Source organism: Notolepis coatsorum (assembly GCF_963971535.1).
Source record: "Notolepis coatsorum genome assembly, chromosome: 4".
In the NCBI taxonomy this organism is placed as follows: Eukaryota; Metazoa; Chordata; class Actinopteri; order Aulopiformes; family Paralepididae; genus Notolepis; species Notolepis coatsorum.
Window position 1 is genome coordinate 174,979,485 of NC_140168.1, and position 19,235 is coordinate 174,998,719.

The 19,235-nt window shown below is 44.1% G+C and overlaps 1 protein-coding gene across 5 annotated transcripts in view; it reads right to left on the minus strand.

The window, feature by feature from the left end:
• Nucleotides 1-19,019, minus strand: part of arhgef11 (Rho guanine nucleotide exchange factor (GEF) 11) — a 143,735-nt gene extending 124,716 nt beyond the window's left edge. For all 5 annotated transcript variants that reach the window (XM_084313624.1, XM_084313626.1, XM_084313623.1 and 2 more), the window contains exons 1-6: nucleotides 17,243-19,019; nucleotides 6,998-7,089; nucleotides 5,045-5,149; nucleotides 4,886-4,935; nucleotides 2,064-2,121; nucleotides 924-1,123 (exon numbers count right to left, since the gene is read on the minus strand). In XM_084313624.1, coding sequence (XP_084169750.1) covers nucleotides 924-1,123; nucleotides 2,064-2,121; nucleotides 4,886-4,935; nucleotides 5,045-5,149; nucleotides 6,998-7,089; nucleotides 17,243-17,277 — 540 coding nt within the window. In that variant the 5' untranslated portion in view covers nucleotides 17,278-19,019. The remainder of the gene's footprint in view (nucleotides 1-923; nucleotides 1,124-2,063; nucleotides 2,122-4,885; nucleotides 4,936-5,044; nucleotides 5,150-6,997; nucleotides 7,090-17,242) is intronic.
• Between the last annotated feature and the right edge of the window lie 216 nt (nucleotides 19,020-19,235).

Here is a 19,235-nt window from a genome sequence, read left to right on the forward strand (position 1 = left end):
CATATCCCTTACCTACTCTTACTAGTTATGCTGCTGGCCAGTATGACTTACTACTAGGGCTGTCCCCGACTAAGGATTTGGATGGTCGACTATGATTGGCCAACATTTGCCGTTAGTCGACTATTGGTCGGAGAAAAAAAAAAAAAAAAAAAAAAAAAAAGTATAATATTATTATATACCGGTATATATTTTTTTTACTTTTTTTTACTTTTTATCATTCCATTTGGGCTGTGGGGGTGCTTAATATCTGAAGGAGTCGACTGAAGGCTTCTTGTCCTCTGCAAAAGCATGCAATTGGTCCACTGATGGATACATCTTGATATTTGTCTAGTCTAGTGTGTTCATTAGATGGGTGAAATCCTCTTTCAGTGCCTCTGTGCCTGTTTTCGTAGGCAGTTAGCCACGCTTCTAGGCCTCTTTTCTTTTGGAAAGAATGATTAATTTTTTTTTTTAAATATCAATTCTAATTTTTTTTTTTTTTTTTTTTTAACTATTCGACTAAGGTTGGTTAGTCAACTACAGCTCCTTTCGACCGATTAGTCGACTAATTGACTAATATGGGTCAGCCCTACTTACTACCATAGTGTCTTTATACCTGCATCACTCTACATATTGCTATTACAACTCTGTACATGCATCTGATTTGCACTACACTCAGTAGTACTCATTTATATACTGTATTTTATACCCAGTTTAATCACCTGTACATTGTATATTACTATTACACTTTACTGTTACATTTGCACTCTGGTTGGATGCCAAACTTCCTTTCGTTGTACTGTACTCATGTTGTATAATGACTACATTTTAATCTAATCTAATCCAATCTAAAGTACCACTTTATGTAAAGATATTCGGACTCTCCCCTGAACACGAGTGTCCATCTCTACTCGTTCTTCCTGCGTGTCTTTGCGTTCAGTCACCTGTAGTGGTCTGGGCCCAGTGATTCTTTGGGAGGGCATGCTGGTGAGGCCAGGTGGCAGGGGCGGTGGCGGAGGGGGCGGGGCTTCGCCACCTAAAGACGTCCTTTGATTGGGTAAGAGGTCTGTGGGGAGGGGCTCTAGGGGCAGGGCGACTGCCGAAGGGGGCGGCCCTTGTAGTGTCAGCGCGACATACGTCCCAGCTATAGGGTGATACAGAGAGGATTACATTAATAACAGCTGAGGTAGATATAACTGATTAATAACAGCTGAGGTAGATATAACTGATTAATAACAGCTGAGGTAGATATAACTCATGAATAACAGCTGAGGTAGATATAACTCATGAATAACAGCTGAGGTAGATATGTAAGGGATAATGTATAGCTACGAGGTCATTGTCGCAAAATAATTGACCGACACGTAGTTTAAAATACCGAGCCGCTTCGGCGAGGTGTTTTAAACGTCAGTGAAGGTCAATTATTTTGCGACAATGACCGAGTAAAGCTATACATTATCCCGCTTATTACATGGCTAACTTACTAACAATATACCTAATTCATTTGACAAATCGCAGTTGTTCTGTGGCTCTGTCAGCCCAAATAAAGTGATTATTATTATCGCGGGCAGCCTCTGTTCTGGCTCCGCTGTAATCTACACACACTCCGCTGTCAGTGCAGCCGCGGCAGGTGTGTCTGATTTGCTGCACTGATGTGGGCTTGATTGCGAACAGCTGCGCACATCGGTCATTATTGTCCCACAGCGGTCATTATTGAAAAATAATGACCGCTGTCGGGGGGCTATTGACCAATCACAAGCAAGCATTTCGGCGAATGTGAAAACGCCATGTAATAAAACTCATTAATAAGAGCTGAGGTAGATATAACTCATTAATAACAGCTGAGGTAGATATAACTCATGAATAACAGCTGAGGTAGATATAATAACAGCTGACGTAATAACTCGTAATGTCGGTACAAGTGCTGTTGAGTCATTATAGCCGTGTGTCTGTCTGTGGAGTGTTTTAAATCTGTGCACCGTCGTCACGGAGACAAAGCGTTAGCAGCATTGGCCCATGTGGTCAACTTGGTTGCCGTCGCGCTAAATAGTGTCATCATGCAGATTGGTTGTTGTTGTACTCACATTTGATGAGCTTCACTACCTCCTGGTGGGTCATGGAGGACACCAGCGAACCGTTCACCTGGGGGGGGGGGGGGGGGGGGGGGGGGAGAGAGAGAGAGAGAGAAAGAGAGAGAGAGAGAGAGAGAGAGAGAGAGAAAGAGGTAGGGAGAAAGAGATAAACAGAGGTAGAGAGACAGAGGTAGAGAGAGAGAGATAAGAGAGAGAGGGGAGGTAGGGAGAGAGATAAACAGAGGTAGAGACAGAGGTAGAGAGAAAGAGAGAGGGGGAGGTAGGGAGAAAGAGGTATATATATATAGAGAGATAGTGGAGTGGGAGGTAGGGAGAAAGAGAGGTAGGAAGGAAGAGAGAGAGAGAGTGGGGGGTATGGAGAAAGAAAATTAGCTACAGAGAACACAGCTAAATCCCTCTAATGTGTCTCAGTATCGAGAAAGTAGCCCTGGCCTAAAGGCTGGAGGAGCGGCCTTGTGACTGAGAGCTGCTCGTTCCACTCCCTGGACTAGCTAGGAGCATCTGGGCGGGGGAAACGATGGTCAAAGCTCTCCCCTCCCTCAAAGACCTCTGTGTGTTCAGCGTGTGTTCAGTGTTTGTTCAGCGTGTTTTCAGTGTGTGTTCGGTGTGTGTTCAGAGTGTGTTCAGTGTGTGTTCAGTGTGTTCAGCGCGTTTAGTGTGTTCAGTGTGTTCAGCGCGTTTAGTGTGTGTTCAGTGTGTTCAGCGCGTTTAGTGTGTGTTCAGTGTGTTCAGCGCGTGTTCAGCGTTTGTTTCCTGTTGGTTGTCAGTTAAGGCCATGGGTAGGTAGGGAATTTATTTTATTAAATTTTTTATTTTATTCTTTCCCACGGCAACTATGGATAGGGAATTTCTTTATTTAATTCAAATGTTCACAACATGGATGCATGTACTCTGCCAGCATGTTTAATATCCATAATACTAAAGGTTTGACTAAGATTTCTATGAAACTTTATTGTAAAAAAAAATATATATATTAGTGCTGTCAGGCGATTAAAAAAATGTATCTAATTAATTACAGGATTTGTAATTAATTAATTAATCGCATTTTAATCGCATAACCATTTTATGCCTGATATTCTATATTCATATTTCAAATTGCATGTGTCCGGATGGCAGAATTCAGTACTGTATCTACAAAACCTTCTGTTTAATCATCCTCCATCTATTAATTTGCTTAGATTTTTCAGGTCTGGTCAATTTGAGCATGGTGTTATTCACAGACAAAGATTTAAAAAAATTTATTAATATTCTCATTTGGTTCATTACAATTTACTCAAAATAAAATTTTCATTCAATCAATCACCGCGCAGATTGATTGATTGAATGAAAATGTTATCAACAGATTGCAGAATGGGTACAATACAGTACGGCTCAATACACACAATTGTTAAGGGGATGCAGACCAGAGAAAGACTTTCGTCTTGTTTACATCAGGGTCCCCCATTTTCAATTCATAATGAAGTGTAAGTAAGGGTGTAACTTGCACCGTGCAATCCATTCTTTGTGGATCTAGCCCACAGTATTTCTGACACTGGGAATACATTCCCTGAGATTCATAGATGTCCCTAGAATCAGATACCAAGAACATGCAAATGGACCATATTAAAAACAAATTTAAATGTGTATTCTACATACTTATGGAATGAATGAGATAAAAAAAAAATATTATAATTTTTTTTTTGTAATTAATTTTGAGTTAATTTTCATAACGTGATAATTTGCTGTGTAATTAATTAATCTAATTAACGCGATAAACTGACAGCCCTAATATATATATATATATTCATTTAATTTTTTTTTTTTTTACTCATAAAATTAATTGGGTCGCACCTAAATCGGCAGGGTCGGTCGGCAACCGGAAACAAACCATTTTTTCTTTTAGGCCTCAGTGTGTGTTCAGTGTGTGTTCAGTGTGTGTTCAGTGTGTGTTCAGCGTGTGTTCAGTGTGTGTTCAGTGTGTGTTCAGTGTGTGTTCAGCGTGTGTTCAGCGTGTGTTCAGTGTGTGTTCAGTGTGTGTTCAGTGTGTGTTCAGTGTGTGTTCAGCGTGTGTTCAGTGTGTGTTCAGTGTGTGTTCAGTGTGTGTTCAGTGTGTGTTCAGCGTGTGTTCAGTGTGTTCAGTGTGTTCAGCGTGTGTTCAGTGTGTTCAGTGTGTGTTCAGCGTGTGTTCAGCGTGTGTTCAGTGTGTGTTCAGTGTGTGTTCAGCGTGTGTTCAGCGTGTGTTCAGCGTGTGTTCAGTGTGTGTTCAGTGTGTGTTCAGCGTGTGTTCAGCGTGTGTTCAGTGTGTTCAGTGTGTGTTCAGTGTGTGTTCAGTGTGTTCAGTGTGTGTTCAGCGTGTGTTCAGTGTGTTCAGTGTGTGTTCAGTGTGTTCAGTGTGTGTTCAGCGTGTGTTCAGCGTGTGTTCAGTGTGTGTTCAGTGTGTGTTCAGTGTGTGTTCAGTGTGTGTTCAGCGTGTGTTCAGCGTGTGTTCAGCGTGTGTTCAGCGTGTGTTCAGCGTGTGTTCAGTGTGTGTTCAGTGTGTGTTCAGTGTGTGTTCAGTGTGTGTTCAGTGTGTGTTCAGTGTGTTCAGTGTGTGTTCAGCGTGTGTTCAGTGTGTTCAGCGTGTGTTCAGTGTGTGTTCAGTGTGTGTTCAGTGTGTGTTCAGTGTGTGTTCAGTGTGTGTTCAGTGTGTGTTCAGTGTGTTCAGTGTGTGTTCAGCGTGTGTTCAGTGTGTTCAGCGTGTGTTCAGCGTGTGTTCAGCGTGTGTTCAGCGTGTTCCGTGTGTGTTCAGCATGTCCAGTGTATGTTATAATAAAGGTTAATAAAGATGTACCAACCTTTATGATCCTGTCTCCCTCATGGACGCCTGCCTTGACCGCGGCTCCGCCTGGAACACAGGAGAAGGACACAGAGATGGTGACATTTGTGTCGAGCAAAACACATCGGTGTGTGAGTGTCTGTGAGTCTGTGTGTGTGTGTGTGTGTGTGTGTCTGACCTGACCGGACGTTCTGCACCAGCTTGATTCTCTCTCCGCACACAGTGAAGCCAAAGCCAAGCTGGTCCTTCTGCACCACCACACACCTCTGGACAAGACCCTGGCCTGGGGGGGGGGGGGGGGAAGAGAGAGAGAGAGAGAGAGAGAGAGAGAGAGAGAGAGAGAGAGAGAGAGAGAGAGAGAGAGACAGACAGAGACACAGAGAGACGGAGACAGAGACAGAGACAGAGGGTATGTGAATAGTTCATGAAATATTGACTCAGAGGCCAGCTCAACAAAACATTGCAATTTGGTTTTAAGAATGTCAGCTAGCTATTCAAAAATTTATTTGTGCCACATTCAATAAGCCTACTTAACAAGTAGGATAGAAATGTGGTCGCAACCCACACGGGACAGTGCAGTACAAAAGGGCTGAGCGATATGAAATAACCTTGGACTTATGGGACAGTGTCACATCAAAATGAATAGCGTTGGTTGGGAGGGAAGGAAGGGGTTAATCACATTGTTTCTCTGGTGTCTTGTCTGTATGTCTGTCGACTCTGTAACATGGTTGTCTTGTGTTTTTCTTTTTTCTTACAGAGTTATATGGTAATATCTGAATTCGAAATTAAATTCAAAATTCGAAAATTATGTGACAGCCCTAATATGTATGTATATGCGGTAAATGTAAATATACTATAATAATAATAATAATTCACTAGTGTGCTACAATTAGAGCCATATGAAATCCGTATTAGCGTTAACGTCGGAAGAAATTCCAGACTAAGCCCTAAATTCAAAGCAGCGCAGTATCCTAATGACTTGTATATGACCAGCGATAAGGTTTTGCAAATTCTGTCAACATGCCGTGGACTGGACTCGCAAAACACGTGCGAAGTTCACTCTCCAAAAGCCATGGCATGAACACGGAAAAACACTGTGCTTCAAAACAGAGTAGGGTATATCTGCAGTGCCGCAGCCCCATACACACCAGCTCTCTAACGATGATCCCTGGTGATCACAATAGATACAGCTAGAGGGCGAGGCTAATCACTGACACTATTGTGATAAAATAGCTATGTAACGTTGCAGTAGTTAAAGTACACAAGACTAGAAATTATAGCTTCTTGCTAAATCTGGTGCACCCATCTATTTGTTTAATGCAAATGATTGTCAGTACACACTGTCTTTTATAAACTAAACTAAAGGTGCCTAAATTATGCATTACTATATTTCTATATACTACATCTGGGATCCAGGAGATGGCGCCACAGGAGACGATCTTCCACGCCGGCAATGGGTTCTGCTGAACCGTTTAAGATCTGGGGTTGGTCGCTTTAAAGCATCATTAAAGAAGTGGGGCCTGGCAGACAGCACTGCATCTGAGTGTGGAGACCCTGAGCAGACTGTTGACCACATCCTGACCATCTGCCCCCTATACAAACCACCCTCGGAAGCCAGCCTCTTTGATGTGGGACCAGAGTTAAGGGCATGGCTACAAGATACGGAGTTGGACCTCTGACGTTACACAAAAGAAGATATAGCTAGGCTACTTACATTGTGATGTCAGTAGTAGCTAGCTGTATCTATTGTTTGTTTACACTTGAAATGTGTATTTTTATTTTGTCACAATATTATTTGAAAAATATTGTGTAAAATTGAACTGTATTTCTGAGTTGCAGCACTTAAAAATATTAAAAGGATTGTTATATCTTATAAAATTGTGGACATTTATTCATTCCCACTTATTAGACACTATTTCTGATGGTAAATGAGCGTACAAAGCAAAATACAGAATTCTGAAATATTAAAACGGAAAAAACGGAATTTGGAAACAAATTTAATGGGATTTGAAAAAAAATTAAACGGATTTCGTATGGCTCTAGCTACAATATACTTCCTTCCACGGCGAGCAGCGAAATGACACCTCTCATGGGGGGGGGGGTCCCTGCCCTGTACATCACGTGCACTCACCTGTGCTCTCAGTAAGAGCATCGGCCGTCGACTCCCTCTGGTGGCCGGAGGAGGACTTGCGATCAGAGTCCCCTATGGTCAGGCTGCTTAGCCTGGAGGGGGACAGAGGTGGAAGAACGAAATAAATAAGAGGAGGGGTGGAGGATAAGCACTGGGAAGGCTGCTCTGGATGGGGGAGCGGGGAGATCCAGAAGGAATGAGCGAAGGATGGAGAGAGGAGGGAGAAAAGGTAGAGAGAGCACTGGTTGAGATTCATCACTGGTTGTAAGCCCCTTACACATCATTGTACCTGTACCCTCTACTCACTTCTAGGTTGGACATCTACACTTGCGTAGGACTCTCCACTGGTACTGCTTCATCTATAAATCTCTCCTCGGTCTGTTCCCCTCTTACCCATTATCCCTCATGGTGCAGAAACAGCGTTGTTTTGGCCTGCGGTCACCGGATCTTTTAAACTCTCTGTACCATTTGCCCGCACAGAACTCGGAAAAACTGCCATTTACTATTCTGCCCCATCTACATGGAACTTATTGCAAAAGGAACTGAGGCTCCCGAACCTAATTCCGATTTTACATTTCTTATGCGCAATATTGAAAGGGTATCCATGGGGGCCTTGTTCTTGCTCTTAATTAAATGTATCTAGATTTTAGCCTCTCTTCAACTTTTAGTTGCGTTACTTGTCTTGCATGTTTTTTTTATTTTTTTTTTTTTAGTATTTATAAGCTCCGACGTCATCGGTACTGCTATCGGTACTCGAGAAATTATGGAGTTTTTTTTTTTCGGAATTTAAACGTCGCAAACTAATCTTGTTGGCCGTTTTCTATCTCTCCTCCCTGGGTCTCTCTCTGCCTGCGCGAGCCGGCTGTGCTCTTACACACACACTCACTCACACACACACACACTCACTCACTCACACACACACACAGCTCTGCTCTCGACAGCACCCGTGTGTGTGTGTGTGTGTGTGTGTGTGTGTGTGTGTGTGTGTGTGTGTGTGTGTGTGTGTGTGTGTGTGTGTGTGTGTGTGTGTGTGTGTGTGTAAGAGCACAGCCGGCTCGCGCAGGCAGAGAGAGACCCAGGGAGGAGAGATAGAAAACGGCCAACAAGATTAGTTTGCGACGTTTAAATTCCTCAAAAAAAGTCTGGGTCTATTTTACTAAAGTCGATGCTGACAACGCTCGTTGCCACAAGTGCAACAAGACATTTGCCAGTAATGTATAAGCGCTGGTACTTGTCAATGTGGCTGGCGGGGAGCAGCTAACGTTATAGCTCCGAGTAGAATAATGGCCGACAATCCGGAGGTAAATAAACGAACGAGAGCTTCTGATTGGTGGTAAGAAGAAGAGGTGGGTGCAAGCGGAGGGGCGTAATTGGCAGATAGACTGTCTGTCTCCGAATGTAACGTGACTACGTCACAGACAAGAAGGGGAGCGCTGGATTTGTGAAAAACTCCCTGTTCCTAAACCACACGCTATCAGTTTTACCACAGTACTGGGAAAACGGGAGGAGGCTATAATAAAAACAAGCGCCCTTCATCCAAATCCACCCACACCGGATTTCTTTTAACCAAAAAATTTATTATATGTTATCGGAGCTATCAATAACGTTATCGAGTTTATCGGGATGACGTCATAATTGCTGATATCGGGCCGATAATTATATAATTATCGTGCATCCCTAGTTTGCTATTTTGTTTAAGAAATAAAGAAGAGAAAGTGGATGTGGATAGGCCATACCCTGAGAAAGGAAGACACAAACATCACCCGGCAAGCCCTACGATGGAACCCACCTGGAAAGAGGAAACGCGGCAGGCCTCGAAACACCTGGCGCCGTTCTTTGGAAGGGGAAATGAAAGAGGCTGGACTGGGATGGCACAACATTGTTCGGGAGGCCAAAAAACGCTCAACATGGAAAGAAATCGTCAGTGGCCTATGCTCCGCAGGGAGTGCAAAGGCTTAAGTCAAGTAAGTCAAGTGTTTGCTATTTTATTGAAATTATGTTTTAAAGTAGCAGGAAATGACAGCAAATGGCTTTCTTTGTTGCCTCCCCGCCGGGGAGCATAACGCCCTACGGACCACCCTGTTAGTTGCGACTCAGCACCATCTTGTTTGAAAGACCTGGAATGCCGCGGAGCGGAGGGGATGACGTTACCAGACACAAATAGTCAAAATGACAGACATAATACACTATTGGAATTATATAGTCATGATTACCGGACTTGTTTGTTTTTAAACGCCATAGTTTTCATGTTATCGTTTTACTGATGGCTAAAATGTAAACAAACATGGCGGTGAATAACTAACGAGAATGTGAAGGGATACCAACTTCAAGGGCAGTTGTGATTGGTCGAAGATTAGCACGGATTATGGGTACTGTAGTAGTTACCATGGAGTAAAGATTACAATATAAAAAACACATAACTCAAAGATTAAGTTAAAAGCATTTACCTTTATTGGTTGTAACCGTTTATGGATTAAATCATCTATACATCCATCAAATATTATGAACCTACATGATACGGGTTGCCTGTAATACTCTTCAGTGGGCGGCTACAACACAACAGGGGGAAATCACAACCTGTGGAACCTCACTCCCCCAGGTCTACGGGACAGAGGAAGGTCAAGGGTGGGGTGGGCTTTGCTTTGGAGGAAGTGAATGGTCAGATATGTAGAAGAAGAGTGAAGGACTGCAAAATGTACGTGAGAGAGAGAGCGAGACATGGAGGTAGTGCAGAAGGATAGTACCATAATTTCTCAATCTGATCATTTGGTGTAGCATGAGAAGATGTAGCATGAGAGGATGTAGCATGAGAAGATGTAGCATGAGAAGATGTAGCATGAGAAGATGTAGCATGAGAGGATGTAGCACGAGAAGATGTAGCACGAGAAGATGTAGCATGAGAGGATGTAGCATGAGAAGATGTAGCATGAGAAGATGTAGCATGAGAAGATGTAGCATGTAGCATGAGAGGATGTAGCATGAGAAGATGTAGCATGAGAGGATGTAGCATGAGAGGATGTAGCATGAGATGACAGTAGCATGAGAGGATGTAGCATGAGAAGATGTAGCATGAGAAGATGTAGCATGAGAAGATGTAGCATGAGAAGATGTAGCATGAGAGGATGTAGCATGAGAATATGTAGCATGAGATGACAGTAGCATGAGAGGATGTAACATGATGAGAGGATGTAGCATGAGAAGATGTAGCATGAGAAGATGTAGCATGAGAAGATGTAGCATGAGATGACAGTAGCATGAGAAGATGTAGCATGAGAAGATGTAGCATGAGATGACAGTAGCATGAGAAGATGTAGCATGAGAAGATGTAGCACGAGAAGATGTAGCATGAGAGGATGTAGCACGAGAAGATGTAGCATGAGAGGATGTAGCATGAGAAGATGTAGCACGAGAAGATGTAGCATGAGAGGATGTAGCATGAGATGACAGTAGCATGAGAAGATGTAGCATGAGAAGATGTAGCATGAGATGACAGTAGCATGAGAAGATGTAGCATGAGAAGATGTAGCATGAGAAGATGTAGCATGAGATGACAGTAGCATGAGAAGATGTAGCATGAGATGACAGTAGCATGAGAAGATGTAGCATGAGAAGATGTAGCATGAGAAGATGTAGCATGAGATGACAGTAGCATGAGAAGATGTAGCATGAGAAGATGTAGCATGAGATGACAGTAGCATGAGAAGATGTAGCATGAGATGACAGTAGCATGAGAAGATGTAGCATGAGATGACAGTAGCATGAGAAGATGTAGCACGAGAAGATGTAGCATGAGAGGATGTAGCATGAGAAGATGTAGCATGAGAAGATGTAGCACGAGAAGATGTAGCATGAGAGGATGTAGCATGAGAAGATGTAGCATGAGAAGATGTAGCATGAGATGACAGTAGCATGAGAAGATGTAGCATGAGAAGATGTAGCATGAGAAGATGTAGCACGAGAAGATGTAGCATGAGAAGATGTAGCATGAGAAGATGTAGCACGAGAAGATGTAGCATGAGAAGATGTAGCACGAGAGGATGTAGCATGAGATGACAGTAGCATGAGAAGATGTAGCATGAGAAGATGTAGCATGAGATGACAGTAGCATGAGAAGATGTAGCATGAGAAGATGTAGCATGAGAGGATGTAGCATGAGAAGATGTAGCACGAGAAGATGTAGCATGAGAGGATGTAGCATGAGAAGATGTAGCATGAGATGATGTAGCATGAGAAGATGTAGCACAAGAAGATGTAGCACGAGAAGATGTAGCATGAGAGGATGTAGCATGAGAAGATGTAGCATGAGAAGATGTAGCATGAGAGGATGTAGCATGAGATGACAGTAGCATGAGAAGATGTAGCATGAGAAGATGTAGCACGAGAAGATGTAGCATGAGAGGATGTAGCATGAGAAGATGTAGCACGAGAAGATGTAGCATGAGAGGATGTAGCATGAGAAGATGTAGCATGAGAAGATGTAGCATGAGAAGATGTAGCATGAGAGGATGTAGCATGAGAAGATGTAGCATGAGATGACAGTAGCATGAGAAGATGTAGCATGAGAAGATGTAGCATGAGAAGATGTAGCATGAGATGACAGTAGCATGAGAAGATGTAGCATGAGAGGATGTAGCACGAGAAGATGTAGCATGAGAAGATGTAGCATGAGAAGATGTAGCATGAGATGACAGTAGCATGAGAAGATGTAGCATGAGAGGATGTAGCATGAGAAGATGTAGCATGAGAAGATGTAGCATGAGATGACAGTAGCATGAGAAGATGTAGCATGAGAAGATGTAGCACGAGAAGATGTAGCATGAGAGGATGTAGCATGAGAAGATGTAGCACAAGAAGATGTAGCATGAGAAGATGTAGCACGAGAAGATGTAGCATGAGAGGATGTAGCATGAGAAGATGTAGCATGAGAAGATGTAGCACGAGAAGATGTAGCATGAGAAGATGTAGCATGAGAAGATGTAGCATGAGAAGATGTAGCATGAGAAGATGTAGCATGAGATGACAGTAGCATGAGAAGATGTAGCATGAGAAGATGTAGCATGAGAAGATGTAGCATGAGAAGATGTAGCATGAGATGACAGTAGCATGAGAGGATGTAGCATGAGATGACAGTAGCATGAGAAGATGTAGCATGAGAGGATGTAGCATGAGAAGATGTAGCATGAGAAGATGTAGCATGAGAAGATGTAGCATGAGAAGATGTAGCATGAGAAGATGTAGCATGAGATGACAGTAGCATGAGAAGATGTAGCATGAGAAGATGTAGCATGAGAGGATGTAGCATGAGAAGATGTAGCATGAGAAGATGTAGCATGAGAGGATGTAGCATGAGAAGATGTAGCATGAGAGGATGTAGCACGAGAAGATGTAGCATGAGATGACAGTAGCATGAGAAGATGTAGCATGAGAAGATGTAGCATGAGAGGATGTAGCACGAGAAGATGTAGCATGAGAAGATGTAGCATGAGAGGATGTAGCATGAGAGGATGTAGCATGAGAAGATGTAGCATGAGAAGATGTAGCATGAGAGGATGTAGCATGAGAAGATGTAGCATGAGAGGATGTAGCATGAGATGACAGTAGCATGAGAGGATGTAGCATGAGAAGATGCAAGTCAAGAGAATCAGAAAAGGCAGTCGGTCAGAAAACTCACCAAGCGGCGAAAGGGCTGAAAGCGAGGCGTGGCACGGGGAAAGAAAGGAGGGGGAGAAAAAGAGGAGAAAGAGGGCAAACGGGGACAGAGAAAAACAGAGAGAAGAAGAGTTTAGAATGAAGTACGAGCCTAGAAGCAGAGGAACAAAGAGAGACACCGACGGAGACGAGAGCAAGCGGCAGAAAGGCGTTTTATATCATGGCCGTACCGTCCAGAGCCTTACGGATGGACAGAGTAGGGCTGTCCCATCTTAGAGGGATCTAATTAAAATCGACCGGTTTGGACTTAAGTCGACAAAAGAACTTTGCAAGAGGTTTCTTCAGTCAAGGACAGCCCTAATACTGAGATCAGCCCTAATACTGCGATCAGCCCTAATACTGAGATCAGCCCTAATACTGCGATCAGCCCTAATACTGAGATCAGCCCTAATGCTGAGATCTGCCCTAATACTGAGATCAGACCTAATACTCAGATCAGCCTTACAGTTGACGTCCAAGGTAGGGCTGGGCAATAGGCATGCCATGCACCAATACCACTTTATCACCAGGGCTGGGCAATAGGCATGCCATGCACCAATACCACTTTATCACCAGGGCTGGGCAATAGGCATGCACCAATACCACTTTATCACTAGGGCTGGGCAATAGGCATGCCATGCACCAATACCACTTTATCACCAGGGCTGGGCAATAGGCATGCACCAATACCACTTTATCACTAGGGCTGGGCAATAGGCATGCACCAATACCACTTTATCACTAGGGCTGGGCAATAGGCATGCACCAATACCACTTTATCACCAGGGCTGGGCAATAGGCATGCACCAATACCACTTTATCACCAGGGCTGGGCAATAGGCATGCACCAATACCACTTTATCACTAGGGCTGGGCAATAGGCATGCACCAATACCACTTTATCACTAGGGCTGGGCAATAGGCATGCACCAATACCACTTTATCACTAGGGCTGGGCAATAGGCATGCACCAATACCACTTTATCACTAGGGCTGGGCAATAGGCATGCACCAATACCACTTTATCACTAGGGCTGGACAATAGGCATGCACCAATATCACTTACGCTAAAACTGACCCTATTTCAACCTGGTATTATCCTTATTTCAACCTGGTATTAGCCCTATTTCAACCTGGCATAACCCATATTTCAACCTGGCATTAACCCTATTTCAACCTGGTATTAGCTCTATTTCAACCTGGCATAGCCCCTATTTCAACCTGGCATTAACCCCATTTCAACCTGGTATTAGCCCTATTTCAACCTGGCATTAACCCCATTTCAACCTGGTAGTAGCCCTATTTCTACCTGGTATTAGCCCTATTTCAACCTGGTATTAGCCCTATTTCTACCTGGTATTAGCCCTATTTCTACCTGGTATTAGCCCTATTTCTACCTGGCATAGCCCCTATTTCAACCTGGCATTAACCCCATTTCAACCTGGTAGTAGCCCCATTTCAACCTGGCATTAACCCCATTTCAACTTGGTATTAGCCCTATTTCAACTTGGTATTAGCCATATTTCTACCTGGTAATAGCCCTATTTCAACCTGGCATTAACCCCATTTCAACTTGGTATTAGCCCCATTTCTACCTGGTATTAGCCCTATTTCTACCTGGTATTATCCCCATTTTTACCTGGTATTAGCCCCATTTCTACCTGGTATTAGCCCCATTTCAACCTGGTATTATCAAAACTGATACACTATTGCAGGTTGAAATAGTGACTGTATAAGCATACGTTTCTGTATAAGACCATTCCGGCGCAGGCAGACCAGCCGCACACGCAAACACTCGCTGGTTCCGTGGGAGATTGCGCGTGTGGCCGGGCACACCGAGAGTCCGACTTCAGAGCGGGCGGAAGCGCACGGAGGAAGGCACATTTACATTGGAACAGCTGTAAATGCCCCCTAGTCTATATGCGAAGTCAGTCCCTGATTGAAGATTTTTTTTAAGATTTCCAGTTCCAGCTGTTCTATTGTCAATTTTGCATGTATAACCCGTTATTATATAATTAATTCGAATGTTAGAATTCATTTTAGAATGATCATCAGTGTGACTGTACTCCTGGAAAAAGTATAGTAATATGGTTTATTTGTATTGGGAAAGATACAGACACATTAGCTGGTTGAACAACATCTATATGTGTGCTAATAATGCAGATATTGAGTGTATTTCTGTGAAAATGCGCGTGGCGCACGCCTCTGAATCCAACTGAAGCGAAAACGATCGCTTCCGCCCCGCGAGTCGCGCGCCCCCTTGCGGCCGGTGGGCACAGCTACGTCCGTTAACATGGGAGCGAAAGTGAAGCGGTGGTCGCCCGCCTGCCTTCATTCGCGGCTGGTCTGCCTGCGCCGTTATGGGTGATCTCCCACCCTACACAGTAGGTACAGATTGGCGTACCAATCCAATCCATTACTTTTAATGAACAGTATAGACTTGAATCGTCATTTTGGGGGTAATTGGACAAACAATATTAAGATACAATACATCTTTCTTGTAGTTAGATACATGTGGTTCTTGGTAGGGATCCACTGATACCCATACATACTGGTAACGGTCCGATACCAGGCGAAAATACAATATCGGTATCTGAGAATTTCCCCAATACTAAAATCCGATACGAAGAGACACGTCTAACATGCCAGAAATCAAAACCAAGTTACATCTCAATATTCTTTTGTCCAATGACCCCAAAATTACGGTCCAAGTCCGTACTGTGCATTAAAAGTAATCGGATCGGAACTCCGGGTATCAGGGCTGAAAGTCGAATCGGTGCGTCCCTAGTTCATTGGTATCGGATTTTAGTAGCAAGGAAATTCTCCGATACAGATATTCTATTTTAGCCTGGTATCGAATCGATATCCCACACCGGTATCGGTGCGTCCCTAATGCTTTTCAGTCTGGGTGAGAAGGACCCATGCGCGGCCACTTTGTTCTCGCCACTTTCCCTGCTCAACAGGACAGGTTTCACAACCTCCTCCGAGAGCGGCCCGGCTAACTCGTTCTTCCAGGCAGTGAGCGACACGACGGGAGCGAAACAACCTCGTCGACACAAACCCAGCGGAGGGAACTGGGAGAGCTGCATTCTTCTTCAGCGGGCAGGTGCGCAAGAGCACCGTTATGTGGGAGGAGGAGGGAACGTTTTAGTGAGAAAGGCCAAAAAGAAAGTTTGGTATTCGAGCGGCATGCGACTATAGCCAGGCCTAGTTCCTGGAGTTGAAGAGTAGGAGCCGTAAACGTGGTTTTGGTGTCACGGAGTAGGAACTGGTCATGGAGTTGGACCCGGTCGCTCTAGGGCTTGACTGTGACTGATAAAAGAGGATTTTGGGTCTGATCTGGGTTTTTCCGCTAGAATAAATTGGTGCCGGTCCATGTCTCTGGGAAGGATTTCGATGTCCCGGACAAATGAGAGAAATTCGGGTCAAATATGATCTGTTCATTGAGCTTATTGCATGTCAATCAAAACAGTCACAGTTACCATTTGTAATAAATGACGTTACATTACCTCAACTCTATCTGCACTGCGGCAGCTCTCTCCGCTCATGGAACGGCAGATTTATTGAGGGAAAAGGAGCGTTTGTAGCACAACTCAGTTAGCCACAATGTGGGAAATATCCTAAATGCAGATCACCATGTCCTGTTGTTGGAGCATGAAAGGTGGTCATATGCTGGGCTGGCGGTCAGGTACTGGTCCCTCCCACCACAAGCAAGCTAAAAATCAGACTGAAGCAGCCGAAGCCACTGTAAAACTTCATGCCTTGAATTCAGCTTGAATTCAGCAGCTGAGAAGCCTTGACTAAACTATAAGCAACGCGTTGACCGAAACAACACAGATTTATTTTGCACATAATCTCACACGTCCAAAAACTTTTTTGGCACACATTTGTTTAGTTTTACAGAGTTATTGAGAGTAAATGAGTTTGAATAGGGCCACCAGTGATGTCATTAAACTGAAAGTTTTAATTACAGCTCAGTGAAATGATAAGGCAGCTGTCCCTATAAGACAAGGTATTTCTATTTTGTCGTCTACATAATTCCATGGGGCTGTAATTAACACAACACCAAGGATTCAATGTCCCGATGACATCACTGGTGGCCATATTCAAACTCACGTACTCTCAATAACTGTCATGTGTTGAGATTATGTGCAAAATAAATCAGCATTGTTTTTTGCGCTGAAGTGCGCCGGCCGGGTATTATTTTTTAGGGGCGACAGTGGCTCGCCTAGGCGGTAGAGCGGTCATCTGGTAATCGGAAGGTTCCCGGTTCGAATCCCGCTCCTCCTGGGCAGCGTGTCGAAGTGTCCTTGAGCAAGACACTTAACCCGGCCCCAATTGCTGCCGATGAGCATGTTGGCACCTTGCATGGTCGCGCCGCCATCGGTGTGTGAATGTGTGAGTGAATGTGAGGAACAAAATTGTAAAGCACTTTGGATAAAAACACTATATAAATGCACCATTTACCAAATGCACCATTTCTGAGTTCCCAGGGTTCTGCACGATATTGTACCCAGGACCTGGCCTAACGAAGGGGATGTTGTGCACACTCCTTACCTGTCCAGTGTAGAGGAGGGCTGGCGGAGACTCATGTCTGCAACCTGAGACACTCCTCAGCTCTCGAGGGGGGTGGGGGAGATCTCTTCTCGGGGTCCAGGTCCGTCACTGGATCACCGTCGGCCCCATCTCGATCCGCTTCCGAGATGTTTCCGGTCCGCTCGAGGAAGTGCTCTCCGTCGTGTGTCAATATGCCCCACCGCTTGTCAAAAATGTCCCAAGCTGTGTGCGTCAGCTATCAGGGAGCTGGCTCCGTTCAGAGAGGACTCCTGGGAGGATGCTCCTCATCTTTCAGTGTTAAATCTACCACACAACACAGGTCAACACACACGCGTGGAGTCTGCTCCGTTCCCCCCCCACTACCTGTCTTCACATGGGAATATTGAAAAAGCGTAGCGATAATTATGTCCCAAAGATGAATAAATATTTTAAGTAAACGTATTGAAGTGTTAAAAAGGCCAAGTTCCAGTCAAAACAGGATGGAAAACAGCTTGCTTCCTTTAGTGGTCATCAATTATACATGACTGGCATGGTTCACTACTAGCTACAAGAGATGTCAACAACTCCCAAACCATTTGCTGTGTATGAACCAAGACCTACTCAAGTGAACACATCATTCAAACGACTAGGTTATTAACTTTTTTTTTACGCCGGCAAGCAAAAGTAACAGCTATATTGAGCTGGTAACGTTACAATCCAGATCACCACTTACAACTACTACGTTGACCTGTAAGGGTCTCTGGATAGCAGAGGTCAACTACATACACAATACTGTCTCGTTTGTTGTTTTTTTTTCAGTCAGATGTGTTCAGCTACATCTCGTTAGTTATAGTGACTTTGATTGAATGATTGATTGAAAACTTTATCAACAGATTGCAGAATGGGTACAATACAGTACAGCTCAATACACACAATTGTTAAGAAGGGGATGCAGACCAGAGAAAGACTTTCGTCTTGTTTACATCAGGGTCCCCCATTTTCAATTCATCAGGGCTAATGTTGAGCATACGATGAAAGTAGTAATAATGTTTGCTTACATGTGAAACAAATCCCACAATACTCCGGATGGCTACTTAGCAGTCTCCCCCACTTAACCTACGTGAGGAATTTACTAGATAACGTAACAACAGCAATGCATAACTAATCTAACGTTAGCTAAGGGGCTAGCTAGCACGTTAGCCGACATTATCTTTGGTACTGATCCGTCAGCCATTCTTAGACTAAAGTAGCACGCAAAGATAATGCAGGGGGGGCTTCCTCGCGATGTCTTTGCGGCTAACGAGCTATAACGTTAGCAGGCGACTGTAACAACCATGATGATAAAGAGGCCTTGGGACTAAAGCTAGCGTTGGCTAACTGCAGGTTTATGTGGAGCATAGGCCGCAGGTGATCCACGACATGACGTGGGCACCGTGGCCGGACCCGGAGCGACTTCGTGTCGGCGTTCACTTCAGCCACCGAGTCGGTTCTTCTGCTGGAAGAGCCGAGCAAAGTAGCTGGTTGTGCAGCGCTGGTAGCTACCTGCAAAACACAACAGCATTCCCCTCAACAACTGCATACGAATAGATGATGATGATGCCGACGCATTTAGTCCTGATAGTCCCACCTCTGGAATGTTGTTGCCGATATGTCCCCCCTTTTCGTGCAATATCGATCGCAGCCTAACTACACATTTAGCGACCTAACGTTAGCTTAGCGATTCTTCAGTTGACCCAACACACACAACAGGCAGCTCCTCCTTGAGTTTCTACCAAACAACCCACAGACAGTGGTGCATTTGGGGGGGGGTTCTCCTCCTCCCCTCCGACTTGGTCGACAAAATGAGTCAAAGTTCAACTGTAGTCTCCATTGCAGATTTCGTTTTTTTAAGCTTCGATCTGTAAAATAATTAATAATTCTTTCTGGTGTTGTGTTATTATATTATCCCCTGCTGTCTCGTTACTATGCTTGCTAGCTGCAGATCATCACACCGTCTCCTCAAAACATCACAAAC